The following is a 26,790-nucleotide window of genomic DNA, read 5'->3' as shown; positions in this document are numbered from 1 at the left end:
AGGATGGGGCTGGTTGCTAGGAAATCTATGATGTGATCAGGTGGTCAAACTTTCAACCCCAACCTCCACTCCACCTCTGGGGAGAGGTGAAGAGCTGGAAGTGGAAATAATTGGCAGTGGCTGAACCAATCATGGTTCATGGCTTTACTACATAGTAAAGTCTCCATACAACCCCAAGAGGGCAGGTCAGAGAGCTTTTAGGTTGGTGAATGTGTAGGTGCTCTGCATCCTTTCCCAGACCTGTCTCGTGCATCTCTCCTATTATTGTTCTTGAATTAATCTTCTTTATTTACACACAAACTGGTCATCTAGTAAGTAAACTGTTTTCCTGAGCTCTGTGAGTTCCTCCAGCAAATGATTAAACCCAACGAGGGAGCCAGCCAGTGGGTCAGAAGCACAGGTGACATCCTGGACTTGCGATTGGCATCTGAAATCGGGGACAGTCTTGTGCGTCCTTAACCATGGCTTCTGACACTATCTCCAGGTAGCCAGTGTCAGACTTGGGTGAAATGGTAGGACAGCCAACTAGTACAGGGAAGCCCCTAACATTTGGTCAACAGGGTGTCAAAAGTAAAGCAGTCTTGGGATCCCTGGGTGGCTCAGCGGTTTGGCGCCTGCCTTTGGCCCAGGGCGTGATCCTGGAGTCCCGGGATCGAGTCCCACGTTGGGCTCCCAGCATGGAGCCTGCTTCTCCCTCTGCCTGTGTCTCTGCCTCTCTCTCTCTCTATGTCTATCATGAATAAATAAATAAATAAATCTTAAAAATGGTAAAGCAGTCTTGTAGCAGAGAACTAAAGACAAAAAAGTGTTCTTCCTAAACAACTTCCCAACTATCATCCTGATACCAAAATCGGGAGGGAGAAAACTAGACCAGCATCCCTCATGAAGACAGCTGGAAAAAACCTTTAGACATTTCCAACAAATGAAATCCAACAATATATACAAAGAATAATACATCACGATTGAAGGAGCTTTATGCCAGGAATGTAAGGATGGTATGACATTCAAAAATCAACCAATGCAATTTACCACATTAACAGACTAAGGGAAACCATCATCTCAAAAGGTGCAGAAAACGTGTTTGACAAAATCTTCTAACATCTGTTCCTAATAGAAACTACAAATAGAAGGGAACTTTTTCCATCCAATGAAGGACACCTACAAGCACATCCTACTTGCTGGTGAGAGACTAGAGACTTCTCCCCAAGGGCAGAAACAACGAATGCCAGGACATCCATTCTCAACACTTATATTCAATATCGTATGGAGACTCCAGCTAGGTAAGAACAAAAGAAAAAGCATCCAGGCTGGAAAGAAAGAAGCAAAACCATCTCTGTGCACAGACTACAGAATCATCTGTGATGGAGCCCACAAAAATTCCTACCAGCACAAGCTGTCAAGGTCACGGGATCTCTTACGATGAAACAACATACGAAAATCAACTTTATTTGTATATTGTAGTAACAAGCAATCGGAAATTGAAATTTAAAACAATTGCAATAATTGAAATTGGAATCAGGGGTTGGCAAGCTGATTCTAAAATCCATATGGAAATGCAAAGGATATGGAAAAACCAGGATGGCTTTGGAGATGGGACACAGTGGGACGGCTGGTGTCACCTGACCTGAAGACACTGCAGAGCTGCAATAATCAGGACAGAGTGAAGCTGGCATAGATGGACAGACAGACAGATAAGCCAGAGAGGATGGGCTCATTTTATTTTCAACAAAGGAGCAAATGCAGTTCAGTGGGGAAAAAGACAGTGCTAGAGAAACTGACTATCCAAAGCAGAAAGAAAAAAAAAGAATTTTGATTCATACTCGGCACTCTTTAAACAAATTAACTCAAAATGCATCATTGTCCTAACTTGAAGGCCTCAGAAAGTAAACTGCTAGGAGATGTAGAAGTAAATTTTCCTGACTTTGGTGAGCCCAGATTTCTTGGATACAACTTCACATGCATGATCCATTAAAAAAAAACTGGTAAATGAGACTTCATAAAAATTTATAAAACATCCGCTCTTTGAAGGTGAAGTCAGGGAAATGAAAAGTTAAGCAGCAGGAAGAGACATTGGCAGCTCGTTTCCCCAACAAAGACTCCCATCCAGGATGCATCCAGACCCCTCTCAAAACCTAGTAAGAACATAAAATAACCCAACTTTTTAAAGTGGGCAAAATACCTAAACTGACATTTCTGCACAGAGGATGGATGATGGTTGGGAATGGGTGGCTCTGAGTGATGTGAGGCCAGGATGGTGAGGAGAGGCTCACAGCTCTGCTGGGCCCATGGCTTTGGTCTTTACCTCCAGCAGGTGCAGCCTGGGGACGCTTTCCAACAGAGGGGCCCATGGTCTGCCCTATGTTTTGAAAGGACCTCTGGGTTTGGAAGGGTCTGTGGGGACAAGGGCAGCTGAGAATCCCAGTATGGCACTCTGAGATGGGGCCAGGCTGGCTATGGGAATCTGGGAATCACTCCCTAGATGGCATTACAATCCATAGACGGGGCCAGTTCCTCAGAGGACAGGAGGGAAGCCCTAGCAGAGGCCTCAGCCCTGCATCCTGCTCCTGCACGGAGCCGGCTCTCTGTCAGCTGCTCAGAACCCCAAGGTCATTCTTCAAAACAGGAAGGGGACTGAGCTTCCCGGGCTTGTGCGTGAGCAGTGCCCTGGCCGGGCAGATGTGCAGCCCTGCCACCCACAAGGCAGGGGCCTGCTCGTTAGAGTCCTTGGTTGGAAGCCCACTGCCCACTCCCCAGAGCCAGCAGGCCCAGCCCAATGTGGGGCTGGTGCAGGGGGGACGCACTGAGTCTCTAGGTCAGCAGACACCCTTGTGTCTCCTCCTTCACAGGGAGGTCACCCATATGCGGAGGGTCCCGTGCGCTGGGAACAAGGAGGTCGGCTGGAGGTCCTGCCCGAGTGTTCCTTCAAAGCCGGGCAGCTCCCCCTAAACTGCATGCACACTAATGCCGCTGGACCGGGTTCGCTGTGTGGAACAGGAATTTCACAACAAAACCCCAAACCAAGGCAGAAAGCGGCTCACACTGACAGTTTCTTGGGCATCAGGGCTGATCCCTGATCTGCCCCTGAACCCCATCCCAGGAAATGCCCCTCTGCCTTGCTCACACTTTGTACCCCGCCTTCCAAGCCCTGTTGGCTCCAAGTTCAAAACTGACCAAGACCCAACCACTCCTCATCCTGCAGCTGCCGCCCCCCCACCCAGGCTGCCAGGAGCATTTCCTGTGGTGGACTCCCTACTGGTCCCTCCAGCCACCCACCCGCCCCAGGCCCCCTCTGCATCCCCTCTCCTTCCCCCCACGGGCCTCCCTCCCTACTCTGCCCTCGTAGGACATACTGGAGCTCCTGTGGCCCAGTGCCCTCGCTGGAATGAAAGCTCAGGGTTGCACGCGTGTTTGGCTCCCAACCCACGGGACCCCAGGCTCCGCGCAGGAATGACATTCACTGTGGTTCCTTCTGCTCCCAGACCTGCTCTGCAGCCCTGACGCCGCTGAGTCCTGGTCCTAGCCGCTGCGCTGGCAGAGAGCCGAGCTCAGGCTTCGGGGACACTACAGCCTCGGGCATCTTGAAGGAGGGACAGTGGGCTCCCCAGCATGGGTCCTGCCCACCTCTCCCCTGCCTCCTGCTGCCGCCTCCTGCTCTACTGGGGAAGCACTCCAGCACGCAGGTGTCCCCGGTCTGCCTGGGACCTCGTGGCCAGGGAACGTGCATTCTAGGGTCTTCTTGCCAGAACCTCTGGTGCCTCCCTATAGCACGGGGCCACAGAGACACCCCCCACCCCCGGGGGCAGGAGACGAGTACCAAGTCCACGCCCCAGGCTGGATGTGACCACTGGCTCCCATAGTTCACAGAGGGGCAGATATCCATAACCACCTGGCCCCACTGGCCCAAACACTCCTGGGGTACACTCTAGTGCTAAGGCTAGCTGAACCCCCAAACTCCTGGGGCCTGACACTGAGGCTCCCTTGGACCAGCATGGTGACTCCTCTTCCCCTAAGAGACCCCAGAGGCCTCTGCGCCCCACACCCTAGACAGGAACAAGAAACGCACCTTCACACTCCTTGGTTTAAGGATGGTCTGTTTTAAAGAACTTTGGATTAACTGGTTAAGTATTTTGATAATTTTATTAAGAAAAAAAAAAGCAGGAGTGAACACCAATCAATTTCAGAAGGGCTTTAAATTATAGATTCGATCATCCAGCTAGGATTGATTGGGCTCTTTGATTCATCCACGTGTCCTGAGGGAGGTGACAGCTCTGGGGACAGGGAATGAGTGTTTCCCAGGGGGTCTGGGGTGAGGTGAGCACTGACAGGGACAGTCTCTGTACAATAAAGGAATGAACCCTGGTGGCCCCTGCTGGTTCTCATCTGAGAGAGGAGAGGAAGAGAGAAGCAAGAAGCAAGAGGACGCTATCATCCACTTCCCAACAGTGACCTAACAGCTCAACCTGTGCAAAATGCAGATCCATCAACTTCCAGGAAGGTAGCCAAAGTCCAAGGCACCCTTGGAGCAGGAGGGAGGGTAATTATACTAGAAAAGCTCAGTTATTAGAGAAAGCATCAAGACTATGACAGGTATGAAGGCGCAACCCGGCTTGAGTTCTGAGCTTCCTGGCAGGCAAGGAGAAAAGATGTGGTGTTAAATGGTCCCCAACCCATCCAACAGAAGAAGCCTTCAGCTTCTTTAGGGAAGACTGGCTCTGCCCTGGCTCCTGGCCATCTTCACATGAGGGACACCGATGAACCCAGTGGAGTCCTTCCTCAACAGTGGTTCTTCACGTGACCAGTCCTCATGGCACTGGTCTTGGCCACACGGGGCTCCATGTGCTTGGCTGATGGGATCGTGGAGGACAGGGCCAGCATGAAGAAGCCCCATGCTCTCAATGAACTGCTGGTGAGGGGGCTGGGAGGAGACATGGAAGCAGTTTGAAGGTGTGAGTGGTGGGGCTGAGGCAGATCTGGGCGTTGGCCAGGTGGGCACAGGAGACAAAACGGCAGGAGGGAGACATTCACTGGTTCACTGGGCTAAATGAAAGGCAGGAAGGTGGAGGCCACCAGGAGGCTCCCGAGATCAGGAGCCATATGACCCTCCCTCGGAAAGCAGCTGTGACCAACTTTAAGAGAGTGATGGGCCCTCACTGGGGAGAGTCACCCGTGCCTGGCCAAGGCCTCCACCAGGTGGATGCTCATGGCCATCCAGCAGTGGGAGAAGGCCTGGGCACCCCTGTGTGGGGTGCTGAGAGGAAGACGCCTTCCAGGGATCAGGGGCTTGGGCTCTGCTCCCCAGGGTACAGGCTCCCCTCTGGGACAGTCTGCATGACCTCAGGCTAGAAGCAGGAGTGCTCAGGGATGAGCACATGGGAGGGAGGGAGGATGGGGGAGAAAGGGTGGATAGGTAGGCAGAGGGGTAGATAAAAGGGCAGATGGGTAGATGGGGGGTGGGTGGGTGGATGGAAAGGAGGAGGGAAGGGAAGAGGAAGGATGGGGGCGGCGGGGAGGAAGGGAGGGAAGGACACACTACCAGTTCTGTCTGCAGCCACCCAGAGAAGTGGAGCCTGAGGGGTGGAAGCTGCTGGAGGTGGGAGGTGAGTGGGGGACCCCCAGCCAGAAGGGGAGCACATGCAGGAAAGCAGGGGGCCCCCTGCCCGTCCCCTCCCTCAGCAGCCCCGGGGCAGCGCCGCACCTTTGACGTGCTTGTCCTGGAACTCCGTGAGGAAGCGTGTGATGCGGTCCGAGGGGATGGCGAAGGAGATGCCGGCTGCCACCTTAAGCGTGTTGATGCCAATGACCTCGCCATCCTGGGCAGGGCAGTCAGAGGGGCATCACTGGGGAGGGGGGCCCCAGCACCCTGTCTGCACCCGCCCCGCACCTGGCTTCCAGGGCCCACCTGGCCAGCACTGCCTCTTGCTGGGAGGCTCCTGGGGCATCCAGAAGCCATCCTGGGAGGCCCTTCAGGGTTCGCCTCCCACTCCTCCCTCCACACCTGGTCCCCTCTCTCCCTCTGCTCCTCAGGCGGTGCCCACTGAGGAGGAGCACACCTCCACCTCCACAGCATCCCAAGAGGCTGGAGCCCGGACAGGGGGCGATGATGCCTATGGGCCTGGGGCCTCTCTCCCTTCGTCCTAGAAGTGGGGCTAGGGGTGTGAGGCCAGGGCAGCTTCCCAGTGCCCCCCCTCCATCCCCTGGGACTTGGCCTCCCGCCCTGCCCCTGCCCTGCACCCCTTCAAGGCTACAGCATGGGTCAGCAGACACCTTGTTCTTGACACCCTCGGGAAGGTGCTCCTCCCTGCAGCCCAGCACGCACCCCTGCTTTTCTGGCCTCCAGCATAAAGCCCACCTGCACAGCTTTCATGAACAACCATGCTGTGGCCTCCCGTCCTGCTGAACAGCTGCAGGGCTGCTCAGGGGGCTGGGGGGCAGGGTGAAGCTCCCTCTGACCCCTCCTGCTCATGTGGCACCTTCTCCCTGGACTTTCTCCTGTGTATCTCCTAAGCCCCAAACCCTTAGTCTCCACAGCCCAGATTAGACACTCCCGCCTCCAGGCAGCCCTCCCTGCCTGTATTTCTCCAGTGTCTCCTCACTGTTCCTCACATCACACTTGGGCGTGCTCGGGTCTGACACACTGTGGCATGGATGGGAGCTCCCTGGGGTGGGGATGGCAGCCGGTAATTCAGGGCCCAGGAGCTGAACTGATTTCTGAACTGAACTCCTGGTTTATTCTATAAATTTCACCTGGTATGAGAAGGAGTCCCACTCTGGGGCCCAGGACAGATGTGGGGGAGTGGTGACTGAGAAAACTGGGACAGAACAAGGATGCCCCCTCTCCTCACATGTAAATGCAAGGATGGGGGCCCGGAGCAGTGACCAGCCCTGACCTGTGTCTCCCCTGCCGCCCCCGTCCTCGCTGGGCATGTGGTCCCTGTCTGGCTGCTGTTCTGGGTCATCCTTATTCCTCTGACAATGCAGTATCTCTAGGGGGGGATGGAGGCCCAGGGCAGCTGGTGCCTGGGGCCATGTCCTCCTTCTGGGCCTTTAGCCCAGCTATTGCGTGTGAAGCTTCAAGGTCCATCTTTGGGGTTGCATCCCGCCTCCAGGTTGTATGGCCACGGGAGCAGAGCCCCAGAGCACTAGAGGGCCCTACACTTGGGGACACTTACCAGGTTCACCAGGGGTCCCCCGGAGTTCCCGTACTGCAAGCAGAGGACACGCGACGTTAGGGGAGCCCTGAGCCCTGCCAGAGGGCTCCCGAAGCTCTGTCTTCCCACCCTCGTTTCAACCAGCACAGAAACAGATAATCAAATCTCACTCCCAACAGCATCTCGAAAGGCCTCACTGCACCCATTCCACAGGTGAGAGAGCTGAGGCCCCAGAGGCCAAGCGCACGGCTGTTTGGTGACCAATGCTCCCCGCACAGACCTCACAGGCTCCCCCCAACCCGACCCACGGCTCAGTTCTATCCCACCCGCCTCCAGGGCTCTCTACAAAGGCTAACACTTCCAGAAGAGTCCAGGTCATGGCAAACCCAGAGAGGTGGGCATGCTGGGCCGGGGCAGAGTGCTCTGTAAGCGGGAAAGGTGCCATGTGCTACAGTGATGAAACCAACAGTGCCCAGAAGAGGGGGTGACTCGGGCAGAGACTCTCTGCGTCTCTGAAGAGCTTTCCCAGGTCAGGGCAGCAGCTTCTAACCCCCAGGGAGGTCCCGGCACCCAGGTGCAGAAGTCACAGGGATCCAGAGCTCTATTTAGCATAAAGAAGGAGACTTCTAGCAAGTGGATGTGTTGAGTGATGGGGTGAGCCCGCCTGAGGCCCCACAAGCACTCACGTTGATGATGGCATCCGTCTGGATGTAGTCCATGTCCGAGTCCCGGAGGCCCAGCTCCTTGCCATCCCGCTGGGCCGTACTGACGATGCCCGTGGTCACCGTGTTCTGTAGGGCGAAGGGGCTGCCGATGGCCACCACAAACTCGCCGGGCCGCAGGTCTGCCGAGTGTCCCAGCAGCAGCGCCGGCAGCTTTTTCTGGAGGGGGGACAAGGAAAGGGAGGCTCAGCTGTCTGCCTTTGGTGGGACGGGGGCCAGATGGAGGCCAGCCCCCAGCAGGGTGGTCCCAGCAAGGCAGGAGCAGCTGGATGGAGCCGTCAGGGGTCAAGGCCAAGGCAAGTCGCCAACTCAGACAGAGGCCAGGCCGGCCTCCAGCTGACCCACAGTAGGAGAGACCCAGGCTGGAGTCCTCAGAACAGAGGCTCAGCTGCCCTGTGACTGACCACAGGGTTCCCCAGGCGGCTACAGGGGCTGCACACAGGGAGGATGCCTGGAGGATCCAGCCGAGCATGGCCTCTGAGGTCATGAGCCCAGTGGTTCCATGGTCACAGGTCCCTCTGAAATCTGCTGGAGCTCTGAATACCTTCCAAAATGCATCACACACAAGGTGATGCATGTGACCTAGAGACCTGCGGGAAGCCTGGAGCCCAGGTGAAGACCCTGGAACTCTTGATCCAGCTCAACCTCACCTCTCAGTAGAGACACAGGGAAACTGAGAGCAACAGAGTGACTTAGCCAAGCTCTGCCGTCACCCCTCATGCACTGAGACACCTGCCCATGCTATTTCCATGTGACGCTAGACTTCATGTTGACTTGGCAGCTAGACTGGGAGCTCTGGGATCTGGCTGTGTTGGGTTTGCCTCCATGTTCTGGAAGCTGCAGGGAGCATGCTCAGAGCAGGTGTTCCTGAGCGCTGGCTAGGGTGCTGAGTGCACGTGCCAGCATCCACAAAATTGAGGGGAGCCGAGCCCCTCTCACCAACACCCCCATGAATTTGGGGATTTGGTGTCATATGACTTGTGTCAGATGCCACCCCTGGGGTGGCCAGATGAGGGGCACTTCCTCTGCAGGCTCCTGGGGGTCCACCATGACCCACAGACACAAAGCTCTAGAAGAAGGTGCTGGTGACCGTCGTGCTCCGATCACACAAGCTTCCCTCTAGCTCTGACAAGGACCCCACACCTCCCACTCTGACTGCCGATGCCATCTGGTGGGATGGCGGGGGTGCCTGGCACAGAGGGTCCCAGGTGGAAGAGCCGGGCCCACGCACCTGGACGTGAGGACCCACAGGAATGACGCTTACATCTCTGGCTGGTCACAGAGGGAGGGATAATACCACCTGGCCTCAGTGACGCTCTTCCTCACCATGCCCCAGCCACTCGGGGCAGCAGCCTCTCCCCAAAGCTGGGGGAGCTGCCACACGCAGGACTCAGGGGCTCAGAGGCAGCGCCTGCGTCAAGGAGAAGCGGTGGGTGCCGATCCGGCCAGCAGGCACTAGGGCCTTACCAGGGCACCAGGGCCTTACTGACTCCACCAGCATCTGTGGCCACCGATGGCTGCCAGGGTGTGCCCCATCCTATGGTTTTGCCACAGGTCCTGGAATGGGAGAGACCCAGTGGCAGCCGGGCCTGGGGTCCAGTCTGGGTCCACATTGCCCTGTGGGTGTCATCGGCGGGGGCTGCACACTGGTCCTAGGGCCACATCCACCTGCTGCCTGTTGTATAAATAAAGTTTTATTGCAACACAGCCATGCGTTCTTATCCCCTGTGGCTGCTGCATAGCTGAGAGGTGTCCACAGTGCTCACAGGCCCCACAAGCCTGGAAACATTTACTTCCTGGAGCCTCACCACCAAAGCTGCCAACCCCTGCCCTTGAGCACACCCCCGGTGCTCCCAGCCTGAGCAGCCTCATCTTTGGGATGGAGGTGACACCCCGGGCTCAGTAACTACCACCAAGGGGTCAAACGTGGGGAGGGAGGCAGACCAGGTGGCTGAGCGGTTTAGTGCTGACTTCGGCCCAGGGTGTGATCCTGGGGACCTGGGATGAAGTCCTGAGTTGGGCTCCCTGCATGGAGCCTGCTTCTCCCTCTGCCTGTATCTCTGCCTCTCTCTCTCTCTCTCTCTCTGTGTCTCTCATGAATAAATAAATAAAATCTTAAAAAACGTGGGAGGGGTCCACACTAGGGTAACTCTCTTCTCCCTTGATCGTGTAGGAAGGAGCCTCCTCACATAGACTCATGATCACCAAAACTATTCAACTTATATTGAGAAAGAGCAGAACCAGATTCAGAGTCACCAGGCCAAGCCAGACTCACCAGAACAGACAGCCCCAGGGTCACCGACCTCACGGCAGGGGTGGCCAGCAGCAGCCCTCATCGAGCCTCATAACCATGACAGTGGACAAGCCCTGCCCCGGATCTGCAGGATACTGGGCAGTGGCCTCACCTCTCTTAGCCTGTTTCCCCTTGGACGCTGACACCCTGTCTGCCAAGGTCTGTGGGGCACAGATGGTACCAGCCCGTGGCAGGCCCCCTGGACACAGCCACTAGCAGTGATGGGGGATGACACAGCCCCGCTGTGGGCTCCAAGGCCAGCTTATTGTGGGGACTGGATGTGGAGGGACGAGGGCATATGTCCCAATGCTCCCACAGCCCTGTCAGCTCCACAGGGACGGTTGCATGTCCTGGAGTGGGCCTGGGAGGGACACTAGGAGTGTCCCTGGGCCGTGAAGGACCTCCATGCAGGCCCGGCTGGTGGATGGCTGCCCAGCTCTGCTTGCAGCTGGCAGCTCGGGGAAGCACAGGGCAGGGGTCTGGAGAACCCAGTTCTAGTCCGACCTGACCTGTGACTGACTGGGAGCAAACTGCCGGGCGCCCCAGGCCTTAGTTCCTCCAAGTGCCCCACAGGGAGGTTGGGCTGATGCTGTTCCGGGCTCCCCCGCCCCTCCCCCGGCCACTCACTTTGGGGTGGATCTTGATGGTGGCGATATCCGACTTCTTGTCGATGTCCTTGATGGTGGCCTCATAGGTGTCACCGTTCTGCAGCTGCACCTTGAGCTGCTGCCGGCCTGAGACGGCGTTGGTGCTGGACACCACGTGAGCGTTGGTGACGATCAGGCCGGCCTCTGACATGATGAAGCCCGAGCCGCTGGACAGGGGCACGTTACGGCCAAACAGCGGGTGTCTGCAGGGAGGGGAGCACAGGAGGGCGATCAGGATGGGTAGGGGCCTGGATGTGGGGGCCTGGACACGGGGCTTGGATGCAGAGCCGGCCACAGCCATGCACCAGCTGGTGAGAAGCAGAACCCAGCGTGGGGTTCGGAGTCCCCCGGGCCCGGGGCCAACCCAGCTCTGCCACCTTCAGCTGTGGCCTTGGCCAGGTCACTTACGCCTGGACCCGTTTCACAGCCAGATCGAGGGGACAACCATCTGTGACCTGCAACCTTCCGGGAAGAGACGGGAGGCCCATGCACGTCAGGCCTGCCAAGACCGGCAGACGCTTGCTGCCAGACAGCTCAGCGCTGGAGCCAGACAGGCCGGGACTCTAATCTCAGGCCTGTCCCACTTATTATCTGCCTGGCTGTGGGCGGGCCTCAGTCTCCCCAGCTAGGAAATGGGATCCCTGCCCTGCTGAGTGTGATGCCTGGTATCTAACGCGTCTGGAGGCAGGAAGTCACTCAATAAACCTGGCTGCTGTTGGCATGAGGGACAATGCATTAATGTGCGTGTAGCGTCCGCTGGGGCTGACCCACAGCTGGCCCTCAGGGGGGCTGGCTTCCCTAAGGGGGGCAGATCTGACTACTCAGAGAGATCATAGGCTGGGGGCAGGGGTGTGCTCCCCTCTCCCCCCTCAGGTCCCTCCCCTCTGGCAGCTGCCCAGAGCCCCGGATGGTGTGACAGGCAGGGCCGGTGGCAGGCTTTGTTCCACAAATTCTGCACCAGGTGCCGTCCTTCCGAGGACTCAGGGCTGGGAGCACTGGACAGTGCCGGGCGGCATGCACCATGTCAGACACGGGCAGACCCTGGGCCTCAGCGTCCACCTCCGTAAATGGGATCAAACGGCCAGACGTCAGAATTCACTGATGTAGGAAAAAGCCCAAGCCTCAGCAGAGCTCACAGGGCCCATGGCCCATGGCCAGAATGCCGGGGAGGCAGGACACAGCTCAGGACCCTCCCTGGGATCCCGAGGCGCGTGGATGGTGTGAGTACTCAGTGCCTGGGCCGCCCCCAGAGATGAGGGAGAAAGGGTACCGGAAGGGGCCTGGAACCATGCAGGAGGGAAGAGAACAGGAGGGTGGGCACGTCTCAGGAAAGCGAGGGAGTGCAGAAGGCTGCCTCGCGGGCAGGACCAGGACGAGGGCTAATGAACGTCACGAGTGCTCTGAGCCAGACACGAGGTGATGTGATGCCCACAACCACTGCGCACGGTAGTGGTAGCAGTAGTTTACAGGCGTAGACAGTGGTCCAGGATGTGAACTGCTCGTCTGGGTCAGGCAGCCTGGCGACTCGGCCCCAAGGGTGACCGCAGCCTCTGCTTCCACCCCCGCCAGCACCCATGGTGGGATCTGGTGTGTGTCCACACGAGGGGCCCGAGGCAGCTGGCAGACTCCTCCCTCAGGTCAGGGGTCACAGTGGAGGCTCCCAGGTTTGATGAGCATCTCATCTGTCTGAGATCTCGCCCGCCTGGCCTCGCCCACCCGCCCACTAGGACATCGGTCTCCAAGGGCACTAGGCTGCAGTCAACAATTAGCTGGCCCAGAGCCTGATGCCTGGAGCCCTCTAGAAAGACATTGGCCAGTCTGAGCCACCGGCAAGGCCAGGGACCTGCCACTTAGCGTGTCCAGTTGTAATTTCCTCAATGACATGTCTCAGGGTCTGGAGCCTACAGAAAGGGCAGTAAGGGGTCAGCTTTGGGGCCTGAGGACCTGGGGTCAAAGCCCGACTCAGTGGCTCTGTGAGCTTGGAGAAGCTCCCTGGCCTCTGCTCCAACCCAGGAAATGGGACTATCAGAGCCTAGCATGTGGGGTTCGGCCCTGAGTGTGGGCAGAAAGGGCCTCGGGAGCAGCGTGCCAGCCAGTGCTGAGGGGTGGGCCAGCCGGTCCTGACTCAGGGTGAGTCCTGCGGTAGCCAGCCCCCAACTCCACGAGGTGGGCACTCACCAGGGCTGTTTAGAGGAATGCAGGCAAAGCAGCCAACATGGCTCAGAGTGCACAGTGGGTTCAAGGGCCCTGCTCATCTGATGGGGAGCTTGAGCCAGTGGTTGCTGGTCCCATGGAGCGCTGTCAGGGGTGAACACTGCCCCTGCCCTCCAGAGATGGGCATGACCATGACCCATGGGCATGTCATGACCCCATGACAAGGGCTCCCACTGGGCAAGCTCCACGCCTGTGAACAGGGAGCGCAATGCTGGGGCTGGGAATTGGTGTGAGCAATTCCGCCATGGGCCACCTGGTACCCTGGGGCTCGGGGTTGGCACACTTGTGCTGGCCGGCCTCCACGCCCCTGGGGAACACACTGTGCAGACGGGCAAGCCCCGGCGCCCTGGCCCCAGGCCTTGCGCTGAACATCCACTCCAGGCCTGTGGGCCTGGCTCCCTCTGTTCTCCAGCAGCGTGGAGTGGGGGTTCAGACCCTGCGTGCCTCATCTGGGCAGTTTGGTGGCCCCCTCCACACACAGTGGCCGAGAGGTTAAGTCAGATTTTTAACTTAAGACATCATGCTGCCAACGTCTTCTCTTTGGGGTGTATGGGTCAACCTGGGAGGAGACCCCAGGGTTCTGCTGACAATCAGCCTTCAGGCAGCGGTGCTTCCCAGAACCAGCTCCGGCAGCCCCCGTAATACCAGAGTTGCCCCCGCCCTTACCCCGGGCACACCTGCTTAGCAAACCTGCAGCCCAGCTGGTGCAACTGGGTGCCCACTCCCCTCGGCGAGGAGACGCCCCCCCACCCAAGGGCACACGTGGTGGAGGTGTCTGGGGGGGTCTATCTGACCCCACGTGTGCTTACTTGGCTTCTCCTGCCCCACCCCCCTACCAGAATGGGGGGGAAGCCTGGCAGGGGCTCACGCACCTCAAGAAGAGCTCTATGTGGACCACGGCTGGCGCGATCTTCTCCACCACGTCAGCGATGAAGTTGAACTTGTACCGCGGGCTGGTCAGCTGGTGGAGACCTACACTGGCAGGAAGAACCAGGTGCATCAGGAGGAGCCAGACATGGCCCGTGGCGCCCCAATCTCCCACCCAGGAGGAAGCCCCACCAGGGAGGGACCCCACCGGGCCCTGAGCCCTGCAGGGATGCTCCACACTCAGCAGTAGGGTGACACCCAGACATCTGTGAGGGGGCTTCCTCACCCCAAGAACAGCTAAGGCGGAGCTTCTTCACATTACTTCATTGGATGCCACCAGGCAGGCCAGGAGGTCAGAGGAGGTTAGGACACCTGCCCTCAGCTGCAAGCAGCAACCTGACATTTAAGAGAGATCTGGGCCAGCCCCCCAGACCTTGCTCTTTCTCATATATACATCCGTGCCCTGGCATGAGGTGACCGTCCCTCCCCCTGCCAGCTCTGGCCTGTCCCTCCAGCCCCTGGGCTAGAGCAGTGACTGGGCAAGAGACCAGCAAAGCTCTTGGCTGGCCTGCCCAAGCTGCCCCATTTGGCCATAGTGTGACCCCCTCCTGGGCCTCGCGGGACTCCGGATGTCTGAGTCGCCAGGGCCCCCCATCCTACTTGGCCAAGCCCCAGTCTGACTTGCCAGGCGGTTCACGAACTCCCCTGGAACCTTCGCCGGCTCGGATTTCTGCTGCTGTCAGCAGTGGGGGCTGCCGCCTGCCAGGACCGCAGGCCTGAGGGATGTGGGTGGCACAGGGCCCACACCCCTTTGGTCTCCCTGCTCGGGCATGTGCTGAGGTCGCCCAGGTCCCCGCCAGAGACTGGGGCTACCTGGAACTGACGCTGCCCCCATGCTGCTTGTAAGCCGTCCCCGAATGAGCATAGGGTTGGGAGTGACGCATGCTGCCTGGCAGGGCACTTCCAGCTGTGTGGCTTTAGGCAAATCACTCGCCCTCACTGGGCCTCGACTCCTAGTCTGAAAATGAGACTGAAGATGTCCCCTGACCTGTGGGAACTGGGCGTGGATGTGACTTGCAGATGCGAAGCTCCCTGCCCAGGGGAGCCCACCACACACCCCAGCACCTGCTGTTGGTGAGCAAATAGGGCTTGGCCTGCAAAGTCTAGTTTTGCAGCTGAGATTCCTCTGGATCTGAGAGGTGACGGAGCATCAGGATCTGGTGAAAATCTGATTTTCCTTTTAGTCCAGAGGGACAGGAAGCATCATGGTGAGTGCAGCCACCATAGGTGCCCCAAAGACATCTGTGGGCAAATCAGGCCCCACCCACATTCCCAACTAATCTCCCCACATTCAGGAGGCCACCAGGGTGGGGGTCATGGCCTCCCTCTCAAAGGCAGGGAGAGCGTGTGGCTCAGAGATGAATCCTCCTGCCCGAAGGTGCTTATCTAGTTGGAGAAGGCACATTCTGAGCTCGGGCTGGGCGCTGTCATCCTTAGGGGCTGATCACCTAACCCCAGTGGCTCCCTAATACCCCGACTGTCCGACTGTCCAATACGCCTGAGCTGGGACACAGGGTCGGGGGAGAGGCTCCAAGGTCAGGTGTGGAGAGGAGACTCCACCCATCAATTATCAATTCTGTGATTGGTGGCTGCCTCCCAGCCAGGCAGCCAGCGCTGGACCCAGAGGGCCCAGGCCACTGTGGTCAGCTTGAATCAAAGGCGGCCTGTCTGGAGTGGCCAGAGCCTGGCTGGAGACGTGGCCTATTGCTGGGCACCGCAAGGCCTCTCGCCATCAAACTGCAGGTGGCCAGGGGCTACCCTGCCTGGGAGCCCTCCTCCCGGTGGCAACACCCTTGGCAGGGTGGGGCCTGAGGTTTAGAGCTCACAAAACAAGGGCCCCGGGGCCGGGCCCACTCGGCCTCCACGCATCTACTTCCACGCAGGATTGCTAACCGTCCCCAAACTCTGCAGGGGAAACTGCCAGTCAGCTGTGGGGGCTAAGCCCAGCTCTGTCCTCCCCAGCCCAAGGCCCCTGGGAACCCATATCCCCGGGCATAACTCAAATCCCACCTCTTCTAGGCAGACACCCCCACCCCCCGCAGGCTTCTTCCAGCCGGAATGCTTCTCTCCCTCCTGGGGGTTCCCAGCATAACGTCTTGCCCATGGTACTCGCTCTCATGCGGGCTGTATTCAATCCACGCATGCTGAGTGCCTCTGTGTGCACCCTTTGCCACGTACGGGCAAGTGACCAGCCAGGCACAGCACAGGGTGACAGGGGATAGGGCAGAGGGAAGTCCAGGGAGGCCTCCACCCAGGTCCCAAGGATGTCAGAGCCTGAGTCCTTCTGGACCCAGGGCCTGGGGCACCCCCTGGGCCCTGCCAGGCCCTGTCCCTTTAAGCAGACCATCCGTGGTGGGTGGTGGGGAGGGGGTGGCGGGGCGGGGCAGGGCCTGTTTCCTGGTCCTCCTCCCCACACACGGATGAATCACCCCATGAATCAGTGGGAAGGGAGGACTCGGTTCCCACCGCTTCTTTCCACATGAAAACCTCGGGCCCCATGGCTGGAAAGCAGATTCTGTTTATTTGGGGTTTTGACAACCCCCGCCCCCACCCAGTCCTCCAGCCAAAGTTCTGAAGTCAACAGTCAATCTCGACCAGATTCAGCTGTTAGCATTTTGTTGTGTTTTGTTTTCAAAAATAAACTGTAACCCACAGGACTTGGAAGTCTGAGTCGGGAGGAATGTGACACAGAGCCAAGCAATCAAGGCCAGGTGTCCCGCGGCGCCTCGCAGGAGACGAAGGGGTACGGCCAGGATGGGAGCAACCGGGACCAGCGTCCCTCCGTCAGTCCGCAGGGCCAGAGCCTGGGCTTCCGGGCTCCGCCCCAACATCCTCGAGTGGCAGAGCTTCCAGGAGGGCTCAGGGACGGTGGCAGAGCCTGAGAGAGGACTCATGATGCGCCAGCTTGGGTGGTCGTAACACCATGGAACAGATGGGGAGACCGAGGCTCAGAGTGGGGAAGCGACCACCCCGGACTGCTGCTACACAGGTTGTAGACTGCACAAGTCCATTATCAACAAAGATCACACTGTGACTGGCTTCCCTTGGAGTTGTGCAGTACGCAGCCTGTCCAACCGTGTGTATTACCCCTCCAGCACATAATGGGCAGTCAGGCCTGAGACCCAGTTCTGTTCCTCTGAGGTCATTGCCTTTATTTTTTCCAAAGAAGCCCCCATCTGTCACCCAGTGGTTAGCTATGAGCCGGGATGAAAGGGTCATCAGCAGATGACCACAAAGCCCCAGGCTGTGCCCATCTGTCCATAACGCTAAACACAGCCTGCAGAGCATTTGAGGATGGGGTGTCCGGGTTCCACCCACACCTTCAGGTTCACCGACTCTTCACTGCCCCTCTTCCCCCAGTACCCCCAGCTCCCATACCCTCTGGCACGAATGCCCCTTCCCTCATCCTTAAAGCCCAGGCCAGCACACCTCCTCTGGGGAGCCTGCCCTGACTCAGCAGGCTCAGTGACCACTCTCACCCCTCTGGGTCCCCTCACGGCCCCTCATAACCCCTCCTATGGCACATCCCCCTGATGGCCACCATGGCCTGGGCTCTCCCAGTCCACAGCATAGAGCAGGGAGAGAATGGTTGGATGAGCAAGGGGGTGTGTGAATGCTCTGCAGGGACAAATGCACCGTCTGGGGGCCCCTACATGGCCCCCAGGCCCCACTCACTCTTCAGGGGCTGGTTTTGAAGCCCCAGGAGCCGACCCCCAGGTCTAATTAGATCCTAGAACAGTTCCCTGTGTTTCTCTTGCTCTTGAAAACTTGCCTGTCCCTAAGTGACTGTCTCACCCTGAGCCAGGAACAGGGGCTTCCCAGGGGCATGACGGTGCTGCTGTCTGTCTGCACAGGCTCCAGGCTCCTGTCAGGGGAGTGCAGGGCCCATCCCCCATGGGTCCTGCCCAGAAGCCACCATACGTTGGGCTCCGGGTATTTACGAGCCTTATGACCTCTCAAAGCCGTCCTATGAAGCTGGATCTGTGTCCATTTCACAGGCCAGGAAAACGCCCACCCACGGCCCAGAGCCAGGGATGCTGACCCCAGGCACTTCCTCAGCTCCGGGCTGGTCCTCAGCCCGTGACTGGCTGTCCTGCCCGGGGGTGCCCAGCTTGGCCAGTTTCGGCCTGGGGTCACTGTGGCTCCTCTACTGAGCCAGCCTCAGGAGGAGGAGGCTCTGACACAGCTTGTCTGTCCTTTGTCAGAGGGGCACTGCAGGCAGGCAGGACTCTGGGTGGCCACGGAAGCCAAGGTATGGTCAGCGGAACTCCCTTGGGCACATGGCAGCCTGTCCACAAACACGGCCTTCCAGCACCTTCCCTTCCTCCACTACCTCTCCTTCTCTCTCCAAATTCCATCTATTCCAGAAACACCCACCGGGTGGTACTTAGGTCTGTTAACACTAAAGTCCGTTAGCCTTTACGCCGTGCAAAGCACATTAAATTCCTCACCTCACTGCCTGTCCAGTGGCCCAGCGAGAAGGGTACCATTTCGCAGATGAAGCTGCAGCGCAGAGAGCTTAGGAGGCTTGCAGGTGGGGTAGCTGCGACTCACCCCTGAGCGGCTGGACGTGGAGAACAGAACTCAGTTTCAGTTCTGTTTCTGCCCATCATGTGCCACAGGGGCTAAAGCATACAGTTGGGCAGGTTGTGCACTGCAGATTTCCAAGGGTTCGCACCCATCCCCGACCCGCACTAGACCTGGTGTTCGGTTTAGGGCACCCATACATACGTCCTGGTCACATCTTCGCTGCGCTGAGGACAAGGGATCTGTGACTTTATTCTCTTTCTTACCCGCTTATGTAACATACTTATCAAAATCAAGCAGGAAAGCCACTTCCTCAAGGCACTGGAGGTGTGCCCAGTGGGCAGAGCAGCAGATGCAAAATCAGGGGACCTGCGCTCAGGCAGAGCTGTCCCTCCTCACCTGGGGTAGGTCCCTGCCTCTGCTAGCTTTTTCTCATAAAGGGCCTAATGTGTGTGTAAGGCTGTGGCAGCCTGAAGCACAAGCCTAATGTCTCACCTTGACCCTGGTAAGTCTGGTGGCTTTTCTCCCTCAAAGTGAGGCCCAGGAGGCAATCAGACCCTTGGGCAGGACACACCGCTCACTTAGTCAGGTGCCCGCCGTGGACACACAGTTGCCGTAGCTCATCAGCCAGTCTCTTGCCACAGAACTCACACCCTTGACGCCGGGGCGCCCCCCATACCTAACCTGAACTCACCACCTTGCTTCTCCAAACCTGCTTCTCCAGGCGCCCTGCCTCCAGGAAAGGCCCTGCCATCCCTCCGTCCTGACAGCCCCCTGACACCCTGCCCCCTGTCAGAGATCCTCAGGCCCTCAGCTGTCACCCTAGCTCAGGCCTCATCAGCTCTCCCCACCCAGGACACTGGCCTCCCACTAGCTGGGCCCCTGCAGCCATTCTGCACACCTGCTACCCATAAACTTTTGGTGGTTCTCCACCTCCTGACGATGGGTCACCTCCCGGCTCCTCCGTCTGACACCAGCCTATGCTCAGTGATTCCCATCAGACTTCTCTGCACTGGGGCTCTGTGTCCACCTCTAAATGGCTGTCTATATGCCACCTCCTCCAGGAAGCCCTTCTTAATCTACCCCTTTCCCCATTCTGGTGGTGGCATCTCCCTCACCTGGATGCCACACATAGTCCTCTGTCCCTCACAATATGGGATCGGGGATTTCACAGGGGCCTGTTAAGGGTGGCAACGCCGGGTAGGAAGAGGAGGCCAGGTCACACCAACCCTGCAGGCGGCATTAGAAGTCCGTGCTTGCTTGGTCTTGAAGGCAGTGGGAGCCATGGCTGGGCTTTCAGCAGGGAGATCCAAGTCTTACAACACCCCTTCGGGCCGCCCTGTGGGGGTTCACGGCAAGGGGAGGAGTCTGAGTAGGCGGCCCCCAGGGGTTGCTGTGGGACCCCTGCCACACCTCCAGGCTGAGGTCAAGAGCAGAGGGTGGGGGCGCCCCCAAGGCCCCGGCCTGGTCCGGAAGGACAGCTGCACAGCACCCCGGTCTCTGCTCCCCTCTCGAGACTGGCCGGAGGCCGCAGCTGGCCTCCGCTGTCCAGCGTGTGGGCAGGGGGTGGACGGGAAACGTCATCCTCCCTGGGCCCCGGGGCTGAGTTCCAAGACATGCGCAGGAAGCTGCTGAGGGGATTAAAACTGAAACACCGACCAAAGCCCTTAAATAAATAAAACAGGAAGAGACACTGTCGGAACCTGCACCCCGCTTGCGCAATCAACGCGGATTATTAAACGCCACGTTGTAACCTGCCCTTGGGCTCTAAGTTTTGAATTAATTGTGTGTGCACAGGCCTATTTGTCTGCAGTTGCGGGCAGAGAAGTTTGGGGGGTCGCGGGGCTCTGGTGGGTGAAAACAGAAGCCTCCTCTCCCTACAGACACGATGACTACCTTCATCGCCGTGTCTACTATCCCACAGATGGGCACTTATCCGCACCAGGCAGTGGGCAGATGGGCAGATGCAAAGCTCCTGGAAAGGTAGTAAGCTCCCTTCACTGGGGGTGTGCAAGCAGAGTCGGGGTGCTTATGGGGGATTCACAGATGATCTGTCCGTTCCACAATATCTACTACATGCCAGGTGATGGAGCAGGCCTGGCAGGGAATCGGGGCCAGACCCCTGCCCCGCGAGGCTCAGAGCCAGTGAGATGGAGAAACGGCAGATAAGGCTGATCACACAGGTGAAGGGAGGGGGTCTGGAGGGCCCTTGGGGTGTGCTCATGAGGCTGAGCAAGGGGTGACCTAGGTGTCGTGGTCAGGGAAGGCAGCTCGGGGAGGGGGGTGGCACATCCAGGCCCAGACAGATGAGGACATGGTTACATGAAGGTGAGGGAATGGGCACCTGGGGCAGCTGGCACAGCATGTGCAAAGGCCCTGAGGTGGGGAAGAGAAGGGTGGGCTGCAGCACAGAGGATGAGGTGGCACTGCGGGGTGGGAGGGGACCAGGCGGGCCCAGTGGGTCAAAGTTCTGGGGGGCTGCTGAGGGAGGTCCCGCCAGTGACGGGCACCATGGATTTATCAAGGTTACTGTGGCCGCTGCATGGAGAAGTGAGCTGAGGGAGGATGAGGGAGGTGGAGGCCAGTGGTGCTGGGACAAGTAGGAACAATGTCCCTACTGGGACAAGTAGGAACCTGCTCAGGGGCAGATTCTAGGTGGAGCTGAGGACCCACCCGTGGGTGGGAGGACAAGGTGACATGAGGACCACGGCCAGCAGAAACACAGAGCTCCAGCCCAGGGAAGAGCCAGGCACTGAAGACTGGACCTGGTCGCCAGCGCCTGCCATCTGAAGGCCGGTTAAGGTGAGGGCGGAGCTGGCAAGAATTGTGTGCAGGAAAGCCCGGGATGGGCAGCACCTCGCCTGCTGCTATGTGTGGACATCACCCAGCCCAGTGGAGCCGGGGACCCTGGTCTGATCCAGACGCCAGACCTCAAGGACCCTGCTGTCCCTGCCTGCAGAAGAAGCCTGGGGCCCTGACATCGCAGCTTTCAAAGCCAGCCAGGGCGGGGCGGGTGAGGGGACAGGGGGCGGGGGCTGGCCTGGTTCGGTCACTTCCTGGCCAAGTGACCTCAGACCAATGCCTTGACCGCTCCCTGCCTCACCGAGCGCATCTGTGGTGTAAGAAGGAGCAGACGCGCAGAGGCAGATGAGAGCGCTAGCCAGAGACCCTGGCTCAGCAAGTATTCTGTAGGGACTGGATTTTGCAGGTGGAACTGGCTGGACCCTGGATGTTTGAGGTCCCTGTGCATGGGGTGATGATGATGGCACAGGGCCCAGGAGCAAGGGCGGGGCCACACAGATTAATGTGCACAGCGTGCTGGACCCCAGCCCCGTGCACCCTCCTCGCGGCACGGAGGCCGTGCCCGCAGCCCCCTTTACGGTCCCTGCTCCCTCCCAAGGCCCCTGCCCCTTGGGCTCTGGGATCCTGTGCCTGCAAGGCTGCTCCTCCAGCCTCTGCTTTGCCCCCGTCCCTCCTGACCACCCCATCCTTTGCCAGGAGAGCTCCGGCTCACCTTCCACAGCTCAGCACCGAGGCTGACCTGGCCAGATAAAACAGAAGTGGTGCCAGTGGTCCTCACGGGGACAGCAACCCGTGAACTAATACATGGTCTACCACGTGCCACGTGCCCGCACGCCCTGGCCCATCAATCCCTGCCACGGTTCTCCCGGCAACTGCTACTGTCAGCCCCACGCTCATTACAGAGAGGAAACCAGGTCAGCAGCTCGTCGAAGCCCTAGCCCGGGACCCCCACACTGCAGCCCCCGCCTGCCTGCTGAGTGCCCTCTGCACCTGTCTGTCAGGCTCCTCCCCTCTTCTCCCCTCCCCACTTGTCTCCCTGACCAACTGTGGAGTTTCTCCAGGGCACAGGCCCAGGGCCAGCTGGACACACAGGGAAGGTACCGAACGTGGACTCCCTCAGTCAAGAAATGAGGGTTTCAAAATGCTTGGACTGCCCCGGACCCTGGAGCCTTAGTCTAATAGTGTCCCCCGCAAGGCGGAGTCAGGATTGGGGGGCCCCCATGGACATAGCCAAAATATAATGGGAGGGTGCCAGCGTCACCCCAGCCCGCTGTCTCTGGGGGCCATTGGCATGGCTTGTGGAGGGCCCGTCAATGCCAATGTCCATGTCCAAGACTCCGTGTGGCACTATGCTCTCATCCCTCGCTCTTCTGGGCACAACCTAAACACAAGCCTGACCGAATCACCCTCCCCTCCCTTAAAGCCCTTCACTGGCTCCCCTAAATAATCATATAGAATCCTACATGGTCTTCCCAGACTGGGCTCCCCAGAACCCCGAGGTGCCAGGAGGAGGTCATACATGTTTTGCCAGAAAAGAAGAGGTCTCTGCTGAAATTCTCTTGGAAAATCCTGGGATTTATGATTTTGTGTGTGGGTTGTTTTTTTTTTTTTTCTCTCTCTCTCTCTCTGCAGGTTTCTCAGAATGTCTGATAGACTCAAAGGTAGTGTGAATCACCACTGCATGGACACTGTTTATTTTCCTAAGCTTTTTGGGCCATGAGATACTTATTTTCAGAATACCAGATGCAACCTGGGAAGTCTGGCCTGCAGGATGAAGTCTAAGCCATTGGCGAGACACTTATGGCCACTTGTGACCCATGCCTGCCAGCCCACCCAGTCCTGGGTGTCACACACACACATACACCCACATCCCACTGCACGCCAGCTGCTCCCGGCTATGTGCTCTCGCCGGTGCAGCTCATCCTATGCAGTTAGGCCTCCATGTGGTGGCTCCTGCCATCTGCTCTTCCCAGAAAACCATTCCTGACCACTACCTAGAAGACTTGTCCTCCCTCCTCTGTTGAGACTCCTCCTCCCCAAAGGCTTCCCAGCAGCCCAGGCAGTTATGCTCCTCACGGTGCTCCCAGGGCCTGCCAAGCCTGCCTGGTGGTCAGCGTCTCCCCCCAGCGGCTGTAAACTGAGGGCACACGCAGGGCTCCACTCATCTCCGTGAAATTGGGGCTCAGTGCCCAGCACATAGTGACTGCAAGCACCTACTGAACCGACGCCCGAGGCTGCCTTCCTAAGAAGCGCCCTAAACAGATAAAGGGATGGCAGGGTTTCCTAGCATTTTCTTCCATGCACAGGGTCAAGTTGTGTGGCAAGAAGCAGTCCTGGGCCAGCTCTGGTTGCGGGGAGGCTGTCCTAGGGTTTGGAGGGACAAAGGAATTCCCTGTCTCAGCAGCCTGTCCCAGGAGGCCCCATGCCCGCAGAGACCCCACATGCTTGCTCACCATTCCCAAACAGCCCTCTGGAGACATGCACTCTAAGTGCAGCTAAGAAGAAAGAAAACTGGGTATCACTCAAGAGAACACCCGTTCTGGGTGAGGTTTATGGCCCGGGCAGAGCCGGAATACAGGAGCAGCAGAAATGATACACGAGACAGGTTCGCTTTGGTGAGGCCAGAGAGAAAGAGAAGCGAAGAGCCAGCGGGCTCGTTTCACTCTGACCTACTTCCGTGGCCTTGCGCCTCAGTTTCCCCACCCAGAAGACCGGGGGTCCGGTTAGATGATTGCTAAGAGGGCTGCCCGCCTGCCTGCCCGGCCAGCGTGGCCTTGGAAGCCCCTCTCCGGCCCTGCGCCCCCACGGCGCGGGAGGTGCCTTCCCTCCCCAGGCCGAGCGCTTACCCGACGGGCAGGCGCCCTTCTGCAGCTGGCGCACCGGGGTCCCCGAGAGCTCCAGCGCGCGCCGGCTGGCCGCCTGCAGCGCACACACGTTGGCGTAGGTGTGCCCGTCGGTGCCGCACACGGCGAGCGCCCAGCGGCAGCGGCACACGCCCCGCGCGCACTCCAGGCTCTCCCCGCAGGGCGAGTCCAGCGGCCGCCCGCACGGCTCGCCCTCGCCGGCCGCGCACACCAGGCAGCAGTTGCACAGGTCGGGCACGTAGCCGCCGGGGCAGCGTGGGCTCGGGCACCGGGACACGTCGCAGCGCGCGGGGCACGGCGCGGCCGGGGGCTCTCGGGCCAGCGCCAGGGCGGCCAGCGCGGCCAGCAGCAGCGCGCGCGCCGGCATAGCGGCGGGGAGGGCGGCGGGCGGCGGCGCGGGGGGCCGGCCGGGGAGCCGCGGGGACGCCGAGGCCGGGCGGGGGCCGGGCGGCGGCCGCCTGCGCAGGGGACGGGGCTGGGCGCGCGGCCACATGCGCCGGTGGCTCAGGCGGGCGGGCCGCGGGGCCGCGGGGTCATGCCGCGCTCGGGCTCGGGCTCGGGGCAGAGAGGCGCCCGCTCCTCCTGGGCCGACGCTCGGCGCGCCCGGCCCCGCCGCACTTAAAGGCGCGCGCGGCCCGCCCTCCCTGGAAGGGGCGGCCCGGCCCCGCAGCCAGCCCCGCCCCCGCTGCCGCCTGCCCGCCCGGCCTTCCGGCGGGACCCGGCCCGAGCAGCGCCGCCGACCGGCCGGCCGGCCTGGGCTGGGAGACGGCGCGGGGATCCCGGGCGGGGATGCTGCTCCTCCTCCCCGGCGCATCCCCCCTCCTCCTCCCCAGCACACCCTCCCGCTCCTCCTCCCCAGTGCATCCCCCTGCTCCTCCTCCCCAGCGCATCCCCCTGCTCCTCCTTCCCAGTGCATCCCCCTGCTCCTCCTCCCCAGCGCATCCCCCTGCTCCTCCACCCCAGCGCATCCCCCTGCCCCTCCTCCCCAGCGCATCCCCCTGCTCCTCCTCCCCAGCGCATCCCCCTGCTCCTCCACCCCAGCGCATCCCCCTGCCCCTCCTCCCCAGCGCATCCCCCTGCTCCTCCTCCCCAGCGCATCCCACTGCTCCTCCACCCCAGCGCATCCCCCTGCCCCTCCTCCCCAGCGCATCCCCCTGCTCCTCCTCCCCAGCGCATCCCCCTGCTCCTCCTTCCCAGCACACCCTCCCCTTCCTCCTCCCCAGTGCATCCCCCTGCTCCTCCTCCCCAGCACACCCTCCCGCTCCTCCTCCCCAGCGCATCCCACTGCTCCTCCTCCCCAGTGCATCCCCCTGCTCCTCCTCCCCAGTGCATCCCCCTGCTCCTCCTCCCCAGCGCATCCCCCTGCTCCTCCACCCCAGCGCATCCCCCTGCCCCTCCTCCCCAGCGCATCCCCCTGCTCCTCCTCCCCAGCGCATCCCCCTGCTCCTCCTCCCCAGCACACCCTCCTGCTCCTCCCCAGTGCATCCCCCTGCTCCTCCTTCCCAGCACACCCTCCCCTTCCACCTCCCCAGTGCATCCCCCTGCTCCTCCTCCCCAGCACACCCTCCCGCTCCTCCTCCCCAGCGCATCCCACTGCTCCTCCTCCCCAGTGCATCCCCCTGCTCCTCCTCCCCGGCGCATCCCCCTGCTCCTCCTCCCCAGCGCATCCCCCCTCCTCCTCCCCAGCACACCCTCCCACTCCTCCTCCTCAGTGCATACCCCTGCTCCTCCTTCCCATCACATACCCCTCCTCCTCCTCCTCCCTATCACATACCCCTGCTCTTCCTTCTCCCCATCACATACCCCTGCTCCTCCTCCCCAACGCATCCCCCTTCTCCTCCTCCCCAGCACACCCTGCCGCTCCTCCCCAGCGCATCCCCCTGCTCCTCCTCCCCAGCACACCCTGCCGCTCCTCCTCCCCAGCGCATCCCCCTGCTCCTCCTCCCCAGCGCATCCCCCCTCCTCCTCCCCAGCACACCCTCCCACTCCTCCTCCTCAGTGCATACCCCTGCTCCTCCTTCCCGTCACATACCCCTCCTCCTCCTCCTCCCTATCACATACCCCTGCTCTTCCTTCTCCCCATCACATACCCCTGCTCCTCTTCCCCAGCACATCCCCCCTGCTCCTCCTCCCCATCACACCCTCCCACTCCTTCCCATCACATACCCCTACTCCTCCTCCCCAGTGAGCTGCCCTCCCCCAGCCCAGGATTCAAAGGGGACCCACACCTGGATCCCCACCTCTACTGGAGACAGACCTTCAGGAAGCACCTGCCTATGCCCGGAATTCCCTCCTCTGTCTTTATAGCTTGGAGGTGTGATGGGTCTGTCTGAGGTGTCTGACACAGTTCTGTCTCCCTGGGGGTCCCAGTCCCTAGGGACCCTGGGAGTCATCTACAACTCTGTGACTCAGTTTCCCCTGCACAGAAGGGCAATGAAGAGCCACTTTGCTCCCTCACAGGATTGCTGGGAGGACCCCACAGAGGAGGTGGGCTATGCAGCAAAGGGACTGGGGCCTGGGAGAGGACACACCAGGAGCTGGTCACCACCTGGTCAGAGGCTCTGGAAGCAAAAGTAAATCAGAGTGGTGACTCATTGGGCAGGAGAAAACACACGTGTGCAAACCCTGGGACTGGAGATCCTTGTC

At 59.8% G+C, this 26,790-nt stretch overlaps 1 protein-coding gene across 3 annotated transcripts in view; it reads right to left on the bottom strand.

Moving 5' to 3' along the window:
• Positions 1-24,713, bottom strand: part of HTRA3 (HtrA serine peptidase 3) — a 30,967-nt gene extending 6,254 nt beyond the window's left edge. Inside the window, exons 1-7 of one of the 3 annotated variants that reach the window (XM_072737617.1) lie at positions 24,127-24,713; positions 13,897-13,996; positions 10,791-11,013; positions 7,835-8,029; positions 7,170-7,202; positions 5,696-5,810; positions 4,119-5,037 (exon numbers count right to left, since the gene is read on the bottom strand). In XM_072737617.1, coding sequence (XP_072593718.1) covers positions 5,030-5,037; positions 5,696-5,810; positions 7,170-7,202; positions 7,835-8,029; positions 10,791-11,013; positions 13,897-13,996; positions 24,127-24,637 — 1,185 coding nt within the window. In that variant the 5' untranslated portion in view covers positions 24,638-24,713 and the 3' untranslated portion in view covers positions 4,119-5,029. Of the gene's footprint in view, positions 1-4,118; positions 5,038-5,695; positions 5,811-7,169; positions 7,203-7,834; positions 8,030-10,790; positions 11,014-13,896; positions 13,997-24,126 lie in introns of those variants that run through there. The other 2 variants (XM_072737616.1, XM_026002345.2) reach the window with 2 other exon arrangements.
• Positions 24,714-26,790: the final 2,077 nt, after the last annotated feature.

This window comes from Vulpes vulpes, chromosome 14, assembly GCF_048418805.1.
Source record: "Vulpes vulpes isolate BD-2025 chromosome 14, VulVul3, whole genome shotgun sequence".
NCBI lineage: Eukaryota > Metazoa > Chordata > Mammalia > Carnivora > Canidae > Vulpes > Vulpes vulpes.
The sequence above is the reverse complement of the archived record's forward strand: the minus strand, read 5'-3'. Positions and strand labels throughout refer to the sequence as shown.